At 38.8% G+C, this 19,396-nt stretch overlaps 2 protein-coding genes across 2 annotated transcripts in view; both read right to left on the bottom strand.

The window, feature by feature from the left end:
* Positions 1–509: 509 nt before the first annotated feature.
* On the bottom strand, positions 510–17,055 carry CTNNBIP1 (catenin beta interacting protein 1). Its single transcript, XM_054222308.1, has 4 exons — positions 16,966–17,055; positions 13,978–14,099; positions 13,391–13,481; positions 510–1,735 (listed from the first exon to the last, which is right to left on the bottom strand). The coding sequence occupies exons 2-4, from the start codon at positions 14,071–14,073 to the stop codon at positions 1,677–1,679; spliced, it is 246 nt and encodes an 81-aa protein (XP_054078283.1). The 5' UTR covers positions 14,074–14,099; positions 16,966–17,055; the 3' UTR covers positions 510–1,676.
* Positions 16,974–19,396, bottom strand: part of LZIC (leucine zipper and CTNNBIP1 domain containing) — a 31,770-nt gene continuing 29,347 nt past the window's right edge. The window contains exon 8 of the mRNA XM_054222306.1: positions 16,974–17,055. The gene's annotated coding sequence lies outside the window, so the exon portion shown is untranslated. The remainder of the gene's footprint in view (positions 17,056–19,396) is intronic.

Here is a 19,396-nt window from a genome sequence, read left to right as displayed (position 1 = left end):
CATCATAATTTCTTGCTATGAAAATGGACACATTGTCACAGTCAGATTCTGGAATTGTTACTTCAATTAATTAACAACCATACAAAAGGAACCGGGAACAGGTGAATGGAGTTCTGCTTTAATAGATTTTGAAACATCATAAAGTCAGTGCAACCCACAGGAAAACCTACAAGTATTGTAAAAACAACCTGCACATATGAGAGAAAATGAAGTGCTAGGCTTTAGGCAGCAGTACTAGAAATTTTATGTGCAGATTCCTGAACAGGCAGTGCACTTCGGGAATTTCACTGCAGGTTTTTCAGTTTGTAAATGTGTGTGTGTGTGTGTGTTTTAAGGCCCTGCAACTACTAACAGAGTAAACCCGAGAGTGTCACCTGTACACTCACTACCGAGCAGCTTAACCCAGCACTACTGCCTCTCGGAACAGTGCCTCAAAAAAATGCCATTATATTAGGATCCAGATAATGTCCATATCACCAAACGGTTGCAAGGAGCCAAACCACATGCAGTTTTTCAAGTGACTAGAAACTTAAGTTTATTAAAGCCCAGTGCAAGTTGGATTTATGTTAATGATCATTAATTTTTCATTATGTGAGAGCTAGTCTTGTGCAGCAATTAAAGGGTTAAAGTGGAACTATACGTAGTATTTTAAACAAGTTCACATATTCTCTATACGAATTTGGCAAATTCATGTCACAGCCATAGATCTCGTTCTTGCAATTTCTGCAAAATATCTACAGCTCCTCTGTCAGAAGCAAAGAGAGAAGCCACCTGAACAGCCACGTCTACCTGGAGTTCACGGTAGAGCCCACATGGCAGCACGGAACGGCTGGCAATCTCCATGTTCCAGCTTAAACAGGTAGATTTATTGAACTAAATACGCTTTCGACACATGCTCCCAAAGGAGCCTGAGGCCACAGAGCAGATGAGGATGGAAAAACTGATTGCATCAGAAACACTGCAGCCAACAGGAAATCAAAAACATGATTTCAAAGCCAATCAGAAAAACAAAACCAACCCAAAAAAGCAAGCATTTATATGTGTGTAGATGTAATAAATATTGCAAAGCACATTTGTCTTTCCCCCCCAAGTCAGTAAGTATAAAGAAATAACCAATGCACCAAAAACATCAGCTTTCTGCAATGAAAACGTCAAAGTCAGCAAAATATCTGCAAGCCAACTGAAGAGAAAGCATTTGCATTGTCAACCAATCACAAGTTGCTTCCAGTTCTACGCAGCCAAATCAAACCCTCTTCAAATTCACAAGTTTGACCTAAATAAGCACCACAGCATGAAAAGCTTCTTTAGAAGTAGGACGTCAAAAGACTTTCTTTAAAATATAAAATAAAATGCGAGATAAAAGGTTTTCATTGGTCAAGTTTGAAAAATTGTCTTCCTTTAGCCAATCACAGTCTGTCCCTTTGAGCCAATCAAAAATACACCTTTAGGCTTGTCCTTAATTAACACAGCCCGGCTGAGTAGCAAAAACTTATAGGAATAGATGGCTGTGAGATGCATTCTGAGGGTGGGACACAGGGAAACAAAATTACAAAGGAGAAGGGATACCAAGCAACAATTAGGGTGGGCAAAGGAACTTATTAATGCTCAGCCATCTTCCTCTATCTTCAGAAATCCCACTGTCCTCTCCAGTGCTGTGTTGTTCAGGTATCCCGTAGTTACTGTCTTCTGTCTTCTGTCTCTGATCTGGAAAACGCCATGACAACATCCTCAGCACCTGTAGTAACAACAGATACAGGAAAATTACTTCCTTTAAAGAACAGTGGGTAGATGCACTACCCAAACTGTCATTCTACATGTCCATGAAATCGATGGGAAAGGAAAAAGAGGACAGAAACAACAGCGTCCTGTGTTTTCTCATTTTTCTGGGACTGGAACCTGAAGTAGTCTAAACAGTAGACTTAAAATCTTCCTTTGCAAGTCTAAGGAAATCTGTTTTTAAAGAAAGCCAAGAATTCCCTGCTTTCACATATCTCTAAGAAACAAGACTTGAAAACAATTAAATTCATAGGATTGTCACCACAGGCATGTAGAGATAATTTTTTTTTTCTGGTTTCATTGCCCTGTAAACTCTGGCACTGCATAAGAGACTTACTGAGCTTTTCTGAAGTACAAGGAACTCAACTGTTGAATAAAATTTGTATTACTCTATGCATCACACTGTCCTTTTAAAGTGACATTTAAATGTTCTTTACTTTATCTTTACATCTATATATTCATTACCCTTTGCTTTTAAGAATAACCTTTTAATAATAACCTTCTTAAGAAGGTTTTTGCTCCCCCTCCCCCCCCCCCACTGAAAATCACTTAAACACCCTTTATAAACTAACACGTCTTGAAAACGTTCCATTCTCTAATGGAAGTACAGTATTTTCTTTCAAACTGAAGGCTGCCATTTGCCCAGGGAACAGATACAGCTTTGCTACGTAATGCTTTTATCCCTAGCCTGAAGAAATATTTTCCAGAAGAATTCAGTGTGGGGACTTTCTCAGTTATTAGATTTTTTCCTTCAACTGAGGCTATCAACTGTGCATAATTACCGTCAAAACCCATGTCCCCTAAGCACAAAAAGATGTTATTACCTTCCCATAACCATCTCCCAGTCTTTAGAAACTTCTATGGTCTTTCAAATGGACGTTTATAGTAGAAAAGCCTGAATGGCTTGAGAATCATGTCTGACAAAGGCTTGTCAAGAACATTCCATGCTAAGCTCATTCTTCAAAAAGATACCTTGAGATCTTCAGAAAAAAAAATCAGCTCTCTGGACTTCCTAGCTATAGAGCATCGCCCAACAGGCACTTAAAGAATAATATCTTCAGGACAATACAGAAATAAAAATACATCACACAGTAGTGTCAAAGCAGTGGTTTAAATCAATAATTCTAGTCTAGACAAGAACTGGAAAACAACCCTAAAGGGCTGAGTGCAATATTTTTAATTTCTGCAAAAAATTTGATCCCTGAGAAAGTCAGATAAAAGTAAATGCTTCTTTCATCCGTAGATGCTCTAACAGCATTTATCCAACTGATTAGAAACTAAGATGAATCCTCCAGTCACTGTCTATATAATTTATAAAAATTATTTCCTCCATTCAAACGATCCTCAGTGTTTAAGTGCAAGAGGTGACTAACGATGACCATTTTGGCCTTCATTAATTAATTCAGTCTGCTTGGGATAAATTTGCTCAATAAGTTTTTCTTCAAAGCTTCTATTAAAGGATTAGACAACAACGCAGGGAACGCCAAGAGCAACGCCGACTGCCTGTCCCACTCAGGTAACTGATCATCTCTACAGGCTTGGATGTAGCATCAGCATGTAAAAATCCTCCAGTCTTTTACTCAGAGTATATCAAGAAGCAGACTTCAGCTTTGTGCCCCAAGCAACTTCTGCCTATACACCTGCATACAAGGTAAAAGAAAGAGAACTCAAAAATTCCTCATCTGTTATAGTCATATGAATTCCATTTTTCAGTTATCTAATTTGCTCTTTAGTTGAAATACAGAGGGAAAAGTGGCCAAAAAAACGGGGAGAAGAGAAGGCTGTGAATTCCCCTTGCTGATATCCTTTAAAAATAAATCATTGCTTATGAAATGCAACTACATTTATTTTTATACACTTCACAATTTGTTATACCTACTCAAAGGAGGAAATATTGAGGACCAAGCAGTAGTTTGTTTTTCATATGTAGGACCCATATCTTACAGAACTACATCAAAAACTACTCTGATGCTCCCTCTTGCCAACGCTCAGAAGCCCTGCAGTCATCTCCCTTTTCATCTCCTCCACAAACTGTTTTTTTTTTTCCTTGATCAAAACATAAATGATATGTAGCACTAGGATCCAGCTCTGAATTAACAAGTTGAATTTTTTTTTTTTTTAAATAAAATGCATAAGAGCTACTAGCCACTACAAAAAGAAGGATTTTATTTGTAAGGACTGTGAAAAACAGGTCTATGCTAAAAAGAGGAGGGAGTACGGACGCACATAAAACAACCTATGCCGCTGTGTTTTCCATGCATCCCTTTAAAGCAGCGGAGGCTTCGCTGTGAGCCCAGAGCAGCTGGAGTAGCCTAGCAACCGGGAAATCACAGCTGACGACACACCAGCACAAGAGATGAGCTGGATTACTTAACAGATGTTGATTGTTTTCCTGGGGTCTCCCCTTTGCATAGTCTAAATACAAAAACAAAAAAAAATTTAATTCTTACAAGCATCCTTACGCAGAAAAAAGAAATTTCATTCCAGACAGTCAGGCAATCCTACAAACACACAGGTCAATATTTATGCCTGTCCCGAACAATTCCAGCTCTGGGCACCGTTCCTCTGCATGGCCCTTGAAAACACATGACAAGCAGAAATAGCTTTCCGCTCAAAGGATGCTGGGAATTCTGCAGTTCAGTTTTTGGTTTTCACAATCCAAAAAGCTATTGCTGAAGAGCAGGTTCACCCTCAGCTAGATCCTCTTCTCATTTTCTAGGCCTGCCTGGAACAGCTTCTATACCAGTGTCACTGTTGATATGGTCTTCTGATAACTTGCCATTTGCCTGGACTTTTGAGTAGGAAAAGAGAAGGGAGAATTTCCAGTTCCTTTGAACAGGAAAAGAGAAGGGAGAATTTCCTATCCCTTTGAACAGCTTGTCAATAAAACAGGAAAACAAAGAAAGCCAAATTTTAAAACAGTGTTCTATTCGGAGGAAAAAGCAAGAGTACAACAAAGAATACAGTGTAAAAATATGGAAAGCACTTGACTACCTACATATTACTGAATTATTATGTGTATCCCAAAGGAAGAAGTAGAACGGTGGATGGAGAATGGGTGTAGAATTCAAGGTTTTGGTCTTTCACAGCCAAAGCTATCAGTCAGCGTGCAGTACCCTTGTTTTACCGCGAATGTAAATACTATAACTACAGTTTTAAAGTTACCTGAATTTGTGAACAAAAAGTATATGCCTTTTTTTATTATTATTACAGCATCAACAAGCATGCTGCCTCTCTGACGTCTTTAGCACTTTATAATACATAGTTTCCCGTACGGTACTTTTTAAATTAAGATGGGCAATCTGTACAAGAACCAAGGTGGCTAAACAATTTGTTAAGGAAAGATAATGAGTTCTGTTTGAAAGGGTAATCATTGGGCTGAAAGGGAGACTATGACTGCACTTCCTCAATGATTGGCCTTTGCACCAATTTTACTTAATACTTTCATAAATGATGCTGGAACAGAAAACCAGTCATATATTAATGAAACCTGATGGCAATACAAAGTTAGACAGTTCAGCCAAAACACCAGGGAGCAGCAAAACAATATACAGGAACAAACAAGATGGCAGAGAAGCCCAGAGGTGGCTAAAAGGGTTTAGGTATTCATTTCAGAAAGGAAGAAAAAATAAAGATCAAGATTAGAAGCGATATATTTTTATGTCCCATGGTAGTTTTAAACAAGGTTAGTAAAGAATGGATTTTATGCACAGTTCTTAACAGTCTTATTTCCTGCTCCCCTCCCCAGTTCCTATTTGGTACCAATGTTTTCATTTGCAGCAATTACACACAAGCCAGCATTTGCAAGAGCCCCAGGCAATTGCCTTTAAAAAGAAAATGCTGTCTATCAAATAAAAGATAATAATACCTTCAAGGTAGACAAGTAAGTGGGTGGCTACCCCACGGGCACAACACCCAACAGAACAACATCTTGCAGTAAAGACTCAAGCCTATACTGATTTCTTTTATTCCCACATTAAAGACCCAATTTTATCCTTAGTGAGGTGATGCATTATTAGAGAGAGGAAGGCATCCTTTCTCCAAACAGCAGCAGCCACACAGAAAGTTCTTGCAGGCTCTGAAACCTGATGCTAGCATGAAGTTATGAGTACAGGACCATCCACTTCACGCCAAATCCGATGGTTCCCACACACTGCCAGCCCAGTCACTTTCAACACAAGTATCGCTGCCCTCTGGGTATTGCACCTCAGGGCCTTGTTTTATATTCACCAACAAAAGAGGGAGTTCAATTATTCAGCACTTCTCCATTCTTCACGATGTAAGAAAGGGAGGTATTGCTTTTGCAGAGGAGAAAAGCCATTTCCATCAGAGGTGGCATGATAAGGGAATGACTAAGACAAAGAGGCTCCAGCAAAGGCTTGTAGAACATCTCTTATCACACAGACAAAAGGACAAACTGATTCCTACTGGATTAGTATCTAGAAGGGTAGTCAAACATTTAACCAGGGCTAATGACATTGAGCAATCTTTTACCAAAAAGGAAAGAAATAAACTAGTCAGATAATCCCTTTAGGTGTAGCATAAAGAGAAGTAAACAGAGGCAGGACATGCGGGAAGAATTTTAGGCGCCTCGGACAGACTGTGAACCCTGGAGTACCTAACCAATGGGAGACAGGGGAGGGAAAAATTCGGCCGGGATTAGGGAATAAAAAGGTGTGTTTCAAGAACTGAAAGTGTGCCTACTTGCTAGGTCACCCGCTCTTGCAAGAACGTAAATAAAAATGTTCTTCACAGAGGATTCTGCCTGAGCCTATTTCATTCGGACTGGAACTTGTTTCTCACAACGAGCACTGCAACTCTTGACTGGGATATAAAAGGCAGCAGTATTTTCCAGATCATAAGAACGGTTAGAGTTGGAAGGAACCTTGAAGATCACCTAGTTCCAGAACCAGTTTGTTCAGGGGACTTGCAAAAAGGGAAGACATCTTCATGTCCATAAGCTGAGTAGTTAGTTGTACTATAACGATGCCACCACCTCTGAAAGGGCCATTAAGTCCTTTTGGTTTTAGCTCAGCATTTCAATGCTCTGGAAACAGAATGGAAAACTTCTCTGCTGAACTGGAGTGAGGGTAAAAGTGCAGTACACAAATGACAGGGATACTCTCACCAGTGCTTCCAGAAGCCACTTGTTTGATTATTTCTGAATATATCCTGTAGCAAAAAAAATCTAGGTGACATTCGTCCAGAAAAAGGTCATCTGCATCCACATTTTTCAGCACAAAAGCAGGTTTTGTTCAAGTCCAGTCCTACAACCCAAGCTATCCAGAGCTAAATGAAACCAATCTAACAAGTCTGCTCATTAAGCAATTCTACAGCCGCCTGGGCACTTGTACAAATGCAAACATTTCCAGAGAATAGAGCAGAGGTTTCTATGCGGTGAAAGGAAAGCAGGCATTAAAGTACTAGTGAATAGAGCTTCTGCTGCAGTCCCACTTGGCTCCCACAACGGATGTTTTCTTTCTAATCAAGTATAAAAAAATTTAAAGAGCAGAGCACAGGTTATAAAGTTAAGCTGCACATTGCCAAAAGCCTGCAACTAAGACAATAGGACGGTGAACCATGTTTACTTTTAGCACATCCTTCCATGAGCTCTGCACTTCCAGTAATTAATGTATAGAACAATGAAAAAGGCACACTTATATCTGACCTTTACATTCTATACGTACAGCTTCTCTCTCCACAGCCTTCCCTTTTCTGAGCACACATTTCTACACTGAAATAGGCTTACATATAACCAACAAAATATTCTTCATCTTTTGTCATGAGCAAAGCATTAATTGCCACAAACTTTCAGACTTGCAAATACTTCTCCCACTTCTCTGCCTTACAGTTTCCCACCCTCATCCTTCCTAGAAATTAACAATAATTATCTGGTAGGCCTATGCCCTATCTCAAAAAGCAATAGTGACAGTCTTACCCCACTAACTTTCCAAAAAATCCTGCTGCAATTATGTTCTAATTGCAGTTGTCTGGATTGCTGAATGTAGTAGTTCTTTTATACCACTTTGACTTCAGTCTTAGCAAGACAAGATGATCTGAAGGACAAATGACTTTACTGCACAGTGGTAAAGACTGCAGAGAGCCACTGAGCTCAGCACGTACAACTGCTCATCACCTAAGTCTCCAAAAATTTCACCAAAATGACCGAAGCTAATGCTTTCCACAGCAAGTACTCAACTGCAGTGACATCAGGGCAGTAGGGTACAAGCTGGATTAAAACCACACTGCCTTAACACAAAGGAAGTGTCTAACGGCTGCTACTTCCAAGGGTTCTTTGAATGATGAATTAATACATACACATGATTTGTTTGTAGTCACCCCCAAAATTAATTAAACCCAAAAAGACTTTAGAGATCAGGTTAAGCCTATTATGAATGTTTGAATGCTGCCAAATTAAAAAAAAAATAAAAATTCTTTACTTCCCCTCAAGTTCTTTGTATATACACATTTCTTCAATTGCCTTCCAGCAAACTATTCTATTCTAACAACCTTCTAAACATTAACTTTTCTCTGAAATTCCCAGTATTAGTACCCAAGTCTGTCATTCTAAAAATACAACATGCGCTGCTGAGAGGAGGAGCACACCGAAACAAGCATTTCATTCAAAAAAATAAAACTACACTGAGAAGAGCTCTATCTCCATTTCTCCACCACTCTGGTATTTCATGAGCACAGTCCCCCCTCCTAACTCCGCAAGCAGCCTAGATTCCTTTTTAATGCCCTGCCATCCAGAGAATGCATCCAACCTCACCGAGGCACGCGTCTGCATCTCAGCTCTGCCCTCCCCAAGGGACCAGCTTTCCTCAAGAACCATCACGACACTCCTGTTGCTATAGGAACAACAGATCTGTAATCACCAAGGTCTTAGTATCATTCATATACCACGCTTACGAGCTGCACAGCTTCCATTTGCAGATTTGCCAGAGCAACGACTTAAGACAGCCAAGCGCTAGCCTACCGTTTAGGAATGTAAATAACTGGCAAACAGAAACATGGTTTTTGTGCAGAGGATGCTTCTGTGCATATAACTTCGTGAGAGGCATTTTGCACGTATTAAAAATATGTGAGAAAGCCTAAATTTCATCATTTCAAGCTCAAGAAACCTAATGAGTCTGAGCTGCGTTAGTTCTTGCTGCAATGCAGGGAAGACAACTGGTATGTTAATATCTCAAAACAGCTCATGATTACATCCACTCTCTAGCATAGACGCTGGTTGAACAGGGATGCCTTTGGGCTCCTCAGTTATTCTTGGAGCCATAAAAACACAACAACAACCAACCCACGGATATCAGCTAAAAAGCTCCTTGAGTAAGGAAAAATGCCCTATATTTTGTGCTTTCATATAGGTGTTAACAACATTAGAGCAATGATCCAAAAATAAAATGGTTATAAAAAATGTGGGCATGACATTAACGTTTAATCTCCTAACTAATACTAAATTTAAGTATCAAATACTTCAGCCTAAAATTTTATAACTGTTAAGGCTTTCCTGGGTTACAGAGATCTCATCCCCTCTGTTAGCAGTTCACCTTTCAACAGATAATAAAATATTTTTAATACATACAGATAAGCCTCATAACTGTTATGGATCCAGACAGTAGTGTTGCATCAGCTGAAGAACGGGATGGGTGAACAGGCCAAAGTCTTACTAAAAATAGCTAAAGTATCAGGCTATGAACAGAATCCAGGCATCTGCATTGCCTGTATGTTCCTCGCTCTTGGTGGACTGTAGCTCATGAAACAGTGTAAGTGCAAAGTCAACACACTGCGGGACCAAGCACTTCCCGAGATTCTGGAATACACTGAAAAGAAAGGGCAAATAGAGCTGCAATTAAAAGGCATAATACAAATAGACTATTTTAAGACTGGAGTCCATGTTCTGATCATTCAGGATCCCTTCACAGATCTGTTGCTCTAATTTATGTTATGGCTATGAAAGTAAAGAGCTCAAAGAGGTCTGCACAATCTGGTATCTGCTACAGCACATTAGAGAGCCCTGGACATATGTCGTTATTGCCTGATTTACACAAAGATATTCAGTAATGCAATCAGAACAACCTTGAGCTTCCTGTTGAGAAAATAAGATTCACTTCACCAGTACACAATGTAGGTGCCTTCAAGAGTGAGGGGTTCTAAATGTACATTTCAAATGTAAATGGAGATCTGTAAACAACCCTGAACCACAGCAATTTCACAGGTCTGAACTGATAAATTCCTTCTGAAAGCAAGATGGGAAATAAAAAGATAAAGAGTTTAATTTCTCCTCTTCCTATAAAAATAAGCACATACTGAAGGGAAGTCTTAGACTTCAGGCTTGTTTAAAAATTACAGAGGTATTCTAAGATGCTTCATTATCAAAATTAGCAATTAACTTCTATTGCTAAACCCTAAGACACTAAGCAGAGTATCTTGGAGGAACTTTAAGTGTCAGAGAGACTGTTATTAACAGTGGCTCACTGAAGGTTTATGGCACAAGCACTTGAATTCAGCAGGGACAAGCGTAAACGTCTTTCTTCAATGCACTGTCACATTACAGCAAATATATATTGGACACATGGGTTGCAGTGACTCCCTGTGGTCAAACAAATAGACTCAAAGAACTCGACAGATCTTTATCAGAAACCATAGCAGGGAGCACCATGCAGTGATAAGCTGCCAGCAGTCCTACCGCAGGTAATTACTACCAGGCCACCAGCCAGCTGCTCTAAGACAGTATTTCATGGATGCACAACAAAGAAAAGCGTAAAAATTGTACTAGAGGCTGTGATACAATTACAAAATTCTAGACCATCCATCCTCCATGCCCTCCTTAAAAAAGAAAACAACCTTCCTGTAATTCTGGAGCCAGACTACATCATTTTTTAAGTGACATGCAAAAATTTGCAGGTCTATAACAAAGCTTTTAGAGCGCACTAAGGCCAAGAATGTCATTCCCTTTTTTGGAACAAAATGGGGGTATGAAATCAGCATTCTGCCTTTTGTGTGTCTGCTGGAGGAAAATGACTCTAAAGATAGGTTTGGGACGTCAGGCTGAGAGCAATCTGTCCTACTATTGGAAGAAAAGATTGTGAAATGCACTAACTCTTTGTAAGTTTCTCCTTAAATAACACACATTTTAGTTGTTGTGTAAGGCAAGCTGCATAGAGGCAAACAAAAGTTCTCCAGCGGAGATTCAATGAAAACTAGGGAAGAAAATTCCTTAAAGCAATCTTGAAGAACACAAAACATTCAAGCACCTCAGTGTGTGGACTTGGGACAGGGTTTTTCAGCGCAAGGTAATGCCATCTAGTGGCGACGGAATCTCCCTTAAGATGGCAAATTGGGCACCCATGCAATTTGTATTCTCTATCTGGAGAGATTTCTAAGGAAACCAAAGTCCCGAGGAATAAATTATAGTTGCTTCTGCCTATACAGCACACTGCAGCTTCTTCTTTCTCCAAAGGAAGAAGGATTTGGCTAGGTTTCCTCATTTTCATCTGTTCTTCATGCTATTCACTACAGAATTTGGAGAGGTGGCGTATCTGAATACGAAAAGAACGAACATCCTTTTCCCATTTCTCTAAATATTGAACAATTTTCTTTCTTTGTCCTTTTTCCCCCCACCAAGAAAAATCTTAATGGTCAGACCACTGGATTAATTATAATTTGGGAGGATCAAAGTACATTGTAGGGTCAAATCTCCCAGGAAAGACAGCAGTGTCTGAGTAGATAAAGCAAGCATCAACAGGAAGGACTTCACTTCCCTGTGGTCAAAGTTTTAAGAATCATCAAGGACTTTAAGAAAATGATGACAGAAAAAAAAATCAGTTAGCATCTGTTCAAATATGGGACAAAGACAACTTTTTGAACAATGCATGAAGCCCTTATGTTTCCTGTATCGCACGATTAGTGAGTCTAAGCAGACTAAGAAACTGTTGGTCTCTCTTTTGATTACATTTAAAAGTTATGTCAAAAGTCAATTTTTTGCATGTCCAAAGCCCTCCGCAAAGTGAGAAAAGTATAATTGTACAGATAATAAAACCAGACAGTTTAGACAAGAAAGTTAGATGATGCTGCGTAGGAGCACAGCCGTACAAAGCATCTGTGTCCCCTGGCTGGACTTCTGGTTTTATTATCTCTTCTTTCCCAAAGCGCAGATAATTCAGCATATATTTTCATTATGAGAAATGTAACTACTTTAGGGATAATACTGAAAAATGCCAACTGCAACTAAGACAGTCTTTCTTAACCGAACATGTCTACCTCCATTTTTGAAGAGAAACCAGCAAATTTTCACTTTAGACTGGCAGAAGAGTTTAAGAATTCTGAGCCAAAATATACTTATCTCCATCCGTCCCCGAGCTATGTGAGGAATGAACACACAGGCTTAAAACTGACGAGCAAGTTTGTGCAGGCTGCCTTTCTAATGGTTTTCTAAACGTCTTAGATCTATATTAAATTTCTGCTCAACTCAGTTCTTTCTGGCATACAAGTCTGACAATTTTCCTTCAATACCAAATCCTACAGTATGAATGTGATCTGACATGAGGCCTACAAAGGGGAGGAAACAAAAATTCAGAAACATTCAGGTTCAGAAGAGATTAGTAGATTCGGAGTAGCGCCACACAATTGTTCACCAAGGCTTCTGCAAAGAATTCACAAAAGCAGCACGTACTTCATCCCCTTAACGGGAATCTGAACAAACCAAAGCAAATTTGTAAACTTATTTTATGACCACTGCCCCTGTTGGGGAATTAATTTTGTTGTGCAAATTAAAGACATGTAATGGGGAATGCAATTCCTCCTGTTGCTAAGCTTTCCCTCTTACCTCTGCTGAAATAGTAACATTGCACTTCCACGTTCATGGAAATGTGAAAAACGAAATATGTTATTAGAGAATTCCATTTTATTTTGTGAGAAAAGTGTTATCAAACAACAAGAGTCATAATAACTAAATCATCATATGCGTAACAAGTTGCTTTTGTATCTTAGAAATATGTATTTACTTTACATTTTGTTACAAACCTCGCAGTTTGATGCGTACAAAGAAAGTACTTGCCACCCCCAGTCTCATTTCTTTTTAAGCACAGATGTCCAGTTTAAGAATAAATATAAAAATTTAAATGAAACTTGTCTTATGCAGAGGATCCATGCTGAATGCACTAAGACACACTCAGAACTAGAGGAATCTATGCATACCTGAATTTAACTTCACCTATAGCAAAAAATCAATCAGGTTAAAATGTATTTCTATTTAATGTATTATATAGAGTAGGAAGCCGAATACATGCATTTAATTCAAAGGACTTTGGCCTTCAACGTTTCGAGGGAGGCCTTCAATCAGAGAGAATAAGATGTTTAACAATGCTCTTCATCCTAACAAACCTTAGACAGCCAGGACTGACTTTACCTGTTAAAATAAAAGCACCTGTTGAACAGTACACTCTAGTTCTCTCCTAAAGGTTATAGCAGGCAATGACTTGCATATCCCAGATGGGAGGAGGGGTTTAAGTAGTAGCATATTACTACAGAAACACAGGAACCTAAATGTGGTATTTTCTGAGACCGTTCTCACAGATTAAATGAACAGAAGGCTCACAAACCCAGTACTCACCCTGATCAATTGAGTGTTGAGGAAGCTGGCTAAGTTGGCTATTCACTACACCTGCGTACGTGCGCAAGAACTCCTCTTCACTAGCAGTCAGCTGGAAACATACAAAGAGTCAGTCAGCAAAAAGGAAAATAAAGAAGGACTGAAGACATTATCTGCCACTTCCCAGTAAGAAACGTCACAGTTGCCTCTATCCTACTCTTCAGCAGTTTAATATAACTGTTATTTGCGCAAACAATACCATCAGCAAGGACACACCAGCAAACTGGTGCATCATGCATTCACAGAGAGATTCAAAGTTGCCTTAAAACAGCTGCTCTATTTTGATGGTTTTCCAATAATGTAAAACTTTACTGTATATAGAGAAATGATTAGATGCTCAGATTTAGTTTCAGGCATCACAAGCCTCATAATATTTAAGCAAAAATCAATTGTGTTTAACAGCAGATAATGGTTAAATCAATGATGGCTAAAACAATTCAGCAATAAAACCAGACCATCACCTGCCCATCTGGTAAGCAAACACTATCCCAATTACTACAAAATTGTCTGGAAAGCCACAAAATACGGGTTATGACAGTGCATCTTACATTTGATCCCATCTTCCTCAGCATGAGCAGGACTCTCACTTTCTGCTGAATATACATCTCCTCCGGACTCTTTCCGGGGACACCCTCACGGTTCATTCCCCTCCTGCCAGCTCCTGGATTTCCTGAAGGCAGATGATCAGAAAGAGACAAACTAAAATAAGTAATGGTGTATAATTGGAATAATAGGAAAAGTTTAATTTCCAGACCACCTATTTTTCACCAGTGGGCAGACCACTTAATAGCCTGGGAGAATAAGGAATCAGATGTTTCATCAGAGAAATCCTTAAAAACGCGAACAGCTGAATTGGGCCTTAAATATGCAACTCAAACATTCAAAGCGGTTGATGTTCACATCCCTACTAGCTCATTATCTGTCATTACATTACAGCATGAGTAGAAAAAGAAAATTCTAACAACTAGATGAAAGAATCACGCTGACAGAAGAGTCCACGGTTTTGGTTTTTTCCCCATAAATAAGCACAACCAGTATAAAAACAGGATGCAGAATGTGCAGCCATCAAGCCTGCAATGGCTAAACAAAAGCTGGATGAAATCTCAACTCTTAAGTCTCTCTCCTCTCTCTTTTTTCCTTTTTGTATTGTGTAAAAAAGGCCACTGCACTTTTGTAAAAGTTAATGCAATTTATAAAACGGTTTTGGAGAGAAAGAAGAGTTAGGAGGAGCAAGGAAGGAGTAGAGTTTATCATCCTTTCTTGTATCATTTAAAGGCTGAAGTTTTGTCTTTCTATTTTAATAAAAAATAATTATGTTACGGAATAAACAGACTCTGCTATCTAAATTCTATAGCACAGAGCATGATTATACTTTGTTGTCCGAGTATCTGGTAATTATTTAAGTTCCATAATAGGGTGTTTACCAAGATAAAAATAAAAGTTGAGGCATACTCTTCAGCTGCTATTAAAAATTATCTTGGAGCATGTTTATTAAGCAAACAATATTAAAAGCCTTAACTTCAAATTTAGAAAATAACTACGCTTCGAATAACACACTAGTACAGCAGCGTAACAAACTACACTAACCTCTTAGAAGTACTGTGTATTGGAGAAACATAACCCCTACTAAGGAATCTGCAGATGGAGGTGTAAATCAGCCACTCTTCCACCACACACAGCTCAGAGAAGTGGCTCCAGAACAGTTCTCCAATTAGTTTTCATTCATAGAATTGGGTCTGGTCCTATACTAATCTATAAGTCTGCTTTCCTGAACCTTAGTAACTAAGGGAATGCACTATACACAGGTCATGCTTAGCAAAGTCTGTACCACAGCAGCTGAAACACACTGTTTTCCATGTAATGATTTCCGGCAGTCATTACCAACCTCTCCCCTCTATTTTCATTATTACTTTTAAGGGAAAGTAATCTGGGTGTGGAAACAGTTTAAAATTACACATAGTCCCTCCTGAGTGAGTCAGAAGTAATGCAAACTTTAGGAACAGCTGCTGGGATAGGCTTTACCACCCACATTGCTTAGCAGAAAGATAACAGTGAGTAGAAAGTGGAGAAAGCTCCATCACCAGTCCTCCTGGCTTAATCTTCCAGTGGGAAGATCTGCATTATGCTGATTTGCTATAGATGGTTCTGCTTGGAAACCTGCAGCCTGTAAGTGTACAAGGTGATCATATTTTTTGTCTATAATCAGAAAACTGCTTTCTGAAGGGGGAACAAAGTGATCCCGTATTTTTGTGTAGTGTCAACTCAAGTAAGTTGATTGGGTCATGTTACTAAGCATATACTCCACAGTGCAATTTACTGAGCACTAACAAGTGATGTCAACAGTAAGGCAATGAACTGAGTAAGACAGTGAGCAAGAGACATTAAGTTATGCAGACCCAGAGACTAATAAAACAATAAACGTTTATCAAGATACCAAGTAAGTTTGAAAGGTTGTGACTGGTTCTTAATATTATACTAATACATACTCCCCCCCCCCTTTTTTTTTTAAATATTGTTACTTGAAGAGCGAAGGTGCTGTACTAGTAGCCAAAGAAATCAATTTAGAAAAGAAAATGCACACCAGCAAAAACCTCAAATGCGGTAACACACTTATTTAAAAATGTAACAAATTGTATGGGATATTTATCAATAGGTGGCACCATACACAAGCACCAAGAAAATGCCACGGCAGCCCCCATGCCAGCTGGGGAGACCATATTTCAGCATTCCTCTACACATCAGATATGACAAGAGATTTACAGTCTATACATGTCATTACTCATCATTTTCCATTATAACAGCCTTCCAGTTATTTATTAATTTTTCAAACTTTAAAAAGGGGTGATGGAAAGTCCTGTCTAAATCTGGTTCTTCTAAAGTAAACTTCAGGCACGATGGATTTACCATGGAGCATTATTTAACAGGAAGGATAAAAATACTAAAGCCTGCCCATTCAGCAAATGCTTCACAAAGTTAGTAGGCAACACGAGGGGAAAAAGCACTCAATATGGCTCAAAAGCTATCGAAATATTATGTAGAAAGGTTAAATTAAGATACAGCAACAATACTTTGCTTTTCATACACTGCACAATTATTTTGGGCAATAGCCTCAGCCACTACAGCTTTTCCTGCTTGATGACATCAAAGTAGAAAGACAAGAATCTTAAGACAGTCCTGAGACTCCAGCACGAAAAACTTTTAACATATCTCTGTTACTGTTACATGAAGCTTTTATAAAACATAGATTAGGATGACAATATTACCCAGCATATATTATTACATCAGTAAGTTTCCAAAACCACTTACGAAGGTGGTCTATGCCCAGAAGACAGCAGAATCCATCTTTATCATGAAAATCTTACCAAAGTACTTGTTAACTTTGCTTTCTCGTTAAAGCTACATTAATATGCTATACATAATGAAACATTACTTAAGCAGAATTTCCCTAACTGTATAATTCTTTCTGGCATGTAGATGACGTTGTGTCCCCCCCCGTCCCCACCAATAAACAACCAGAGATTTCCCTGACAACATACCTGCTTCTAAAAACCACAGAAGATCAGATAACCCACGTGTTCAGTCCCGATTAGTGGTAGTAGCTGGAAAAAATGTACGAGGAAACTGTCCTGTAAAAACAAATGAGCAAAGCATTACAGTAATATACAAAGCTGAAAACCAAAAAGGCCCTTCATTCAATGTACTTTGACTCACAGTCCACTTTAGAATGTGGTCTAGCCAAAATTCCTAAAAGTGTAGGCTTATCTGGAGTTTGTGGACCCTTTTTATTTTTAAAGAATAAGTTTTTTAAAGGTCAAACCATTCATCTGTAAGATTTACACCCTGACCATACCAATGCCATTCCCAATCACTTGAGAATGGAATGCATTCAAGCTTTGCATTCTTAAAGAAGCTTTCAGCATAAAACCCAACTCCCTGAAAAAACCAATAAATGTTGTGACATGTAATTTCTTCTAGTAAAAAAAATAAAAATAGGCATAGCTTACCAAACGTTTGAGGAAAACTAGAAAGAAATGTAAAGCATGCTGATTTTGACCAAAATTATTGTTTTCAACCATGCATATGTTATCTGAATATAGCAATTGCAAAAGCCAGCACTTAAGAGCTCAGCTGGAAAACCCTTTGCTCACTGTTCAGTCAGCTAACAGTTACAGATTTTTTTTAATATATATATATATATTTTTTTTTTTAAGACTTGTGATTTCTGAACATACTTTACAACTGACAGCATGTATCAGGGCATGGTAAGAATTTATAAACTCTTCCTACCCATCACATTAGCCTCTAAGACAAGCAGCTCAATCTCACAAACGAAGTGACAGTTCAAGTCCTCTAATGTGCAATGAAATAGCAAGTGCCTGCTACTCAGGACAGCATCACAGCTAGAATCATGTAATTAATAGCATAAGTTGCAGTAGTTAGTTAATTAAGAGTTTCTGATTAGGGAAGATATGCATACCTGCACCATTTGTTAATAAAGTCCAGCTTAAGTAATTTACCAAACATACTCTTTGGGGTTTTTTTTGTAGTCAACAAGTGATGGCAGATCTAGATTAACACAATTTCTTTCATGGCTTTTCACCACTGTGTGCAGATGTCGTTACCAGCAGGGAAACCAGACAGGAGTAGCTTGAGCACCTCGACTGTTCTGTACACCAGGTTCACCAGAGAAATGCTGAATCCAAAATACCTGCTACCTTCACCCATAGGTTCTCTACAATGCCTCTTACGAACAAGTGTTGGAAGCAGCTGAGCTTTATCAATGGCTTAAGAGAATCATTTCACCTCTCCAGAGGAGAGAAATTACCTGCTCTGAAAGAATTATTTAAGCCCTACCTCACTAATTAGTTCCCACTGTTCCTGCCCTCTAAATATGCAATACAGTCCCAGGAAAGATTATCTACAGCACTGACAACACGACCATTTGCAGTAACTAATTGCTGTTCTCATTTCTATGGACTTCAAAGACACCCCACCACCACCACCACTGTACAAACACTCACCATCCAACTGTGTGAACTCCTTCCTAAAGAAAAAGGTTAGAGCACGGGAAGTAACTGCTTCCGAGGCACGCTTTTGTCCTACTGACAGCAACAGTATATTCATAGTGACTATTAAAATTCCACACACACATCCCAAATTGCAAATAATAGTAATCCACACATTTGTTATATTTAACACCAAATGCAAATGAAAACAGAAAGATCAAATGTCTTCCTAATCCTGTAAATTCAGAGGAATTCAGCTGAAAACTGAAAGAGCCTCCACAGACAGCCCATTTCCATGAACAGCCAGAAGGTTTATCCCATAGATGGTTTCTCTTTCAAGCACTAGTCTGATGGAACATCAAACTTGCACACCAGAACCTGAGAACTTCTCTGCTAAACCACAAGGCATATCTTCTGATTAACAAGCACATTTACTGCTAAAGGCTTCAAAAATGACTAGAGTAAATAAAATAATCAGGTTTCATTACTTTTTCTTAAAAGTATGAGAACAAAGTAAGAATAAAAGTCCTGGTGAACAAGTCCAAAGTCACAAAAAGGTTCTCCTATGAGCTTGTTCCTGTCTGTTCTAAACAGCAGCTCACACTTCCAACATTTTCAACTGCACATCAACATTTCCACATTCATCTCCAATGAACTCTAAGAAATAAGATCTAAAAATATTTTGCAACTGTGTATTTTGGGGATGGGAGGGAAGAAGTGCAAAATACGAGAAAGAGTTTAGCAGGACAGCTGAGGAACAGCTGAATCACTGCTAGCACGAGTTCTACTCACAATCTTAAAGAGCCCCAACAGACCTGCGTGCTATACAATGACCTATCCCGAAGCATTTTCCAGGTCAAATAATTCTTTGCCTCAGTTGCAATTACCAGCTCCGAGTTCTCTTTGCGCACCTACATCCACCTTCTATTCCTGCAAGGTCAGAACATTGTTTATTTTGCCT

Source organism: Rissa tridactyla, chromosome 16 (genome assembly GCF_028500815.1).
Source record: "Rissa tridactyla isolate bRisTri1 chromosome 16, bRisTri1.patW.cur.20221130, whole genome shotgun sequence".
Classification (NCBI taxonomy): domain Eukaryota; kingdom Metazoa; phylum Chordata; class Aves; order Charadriiformes; family Laridae; genus Rissa; species Rissa tridactyla.
This window is presented reverse-complemented; position numbering and strand designations above follow the sequence as displayed.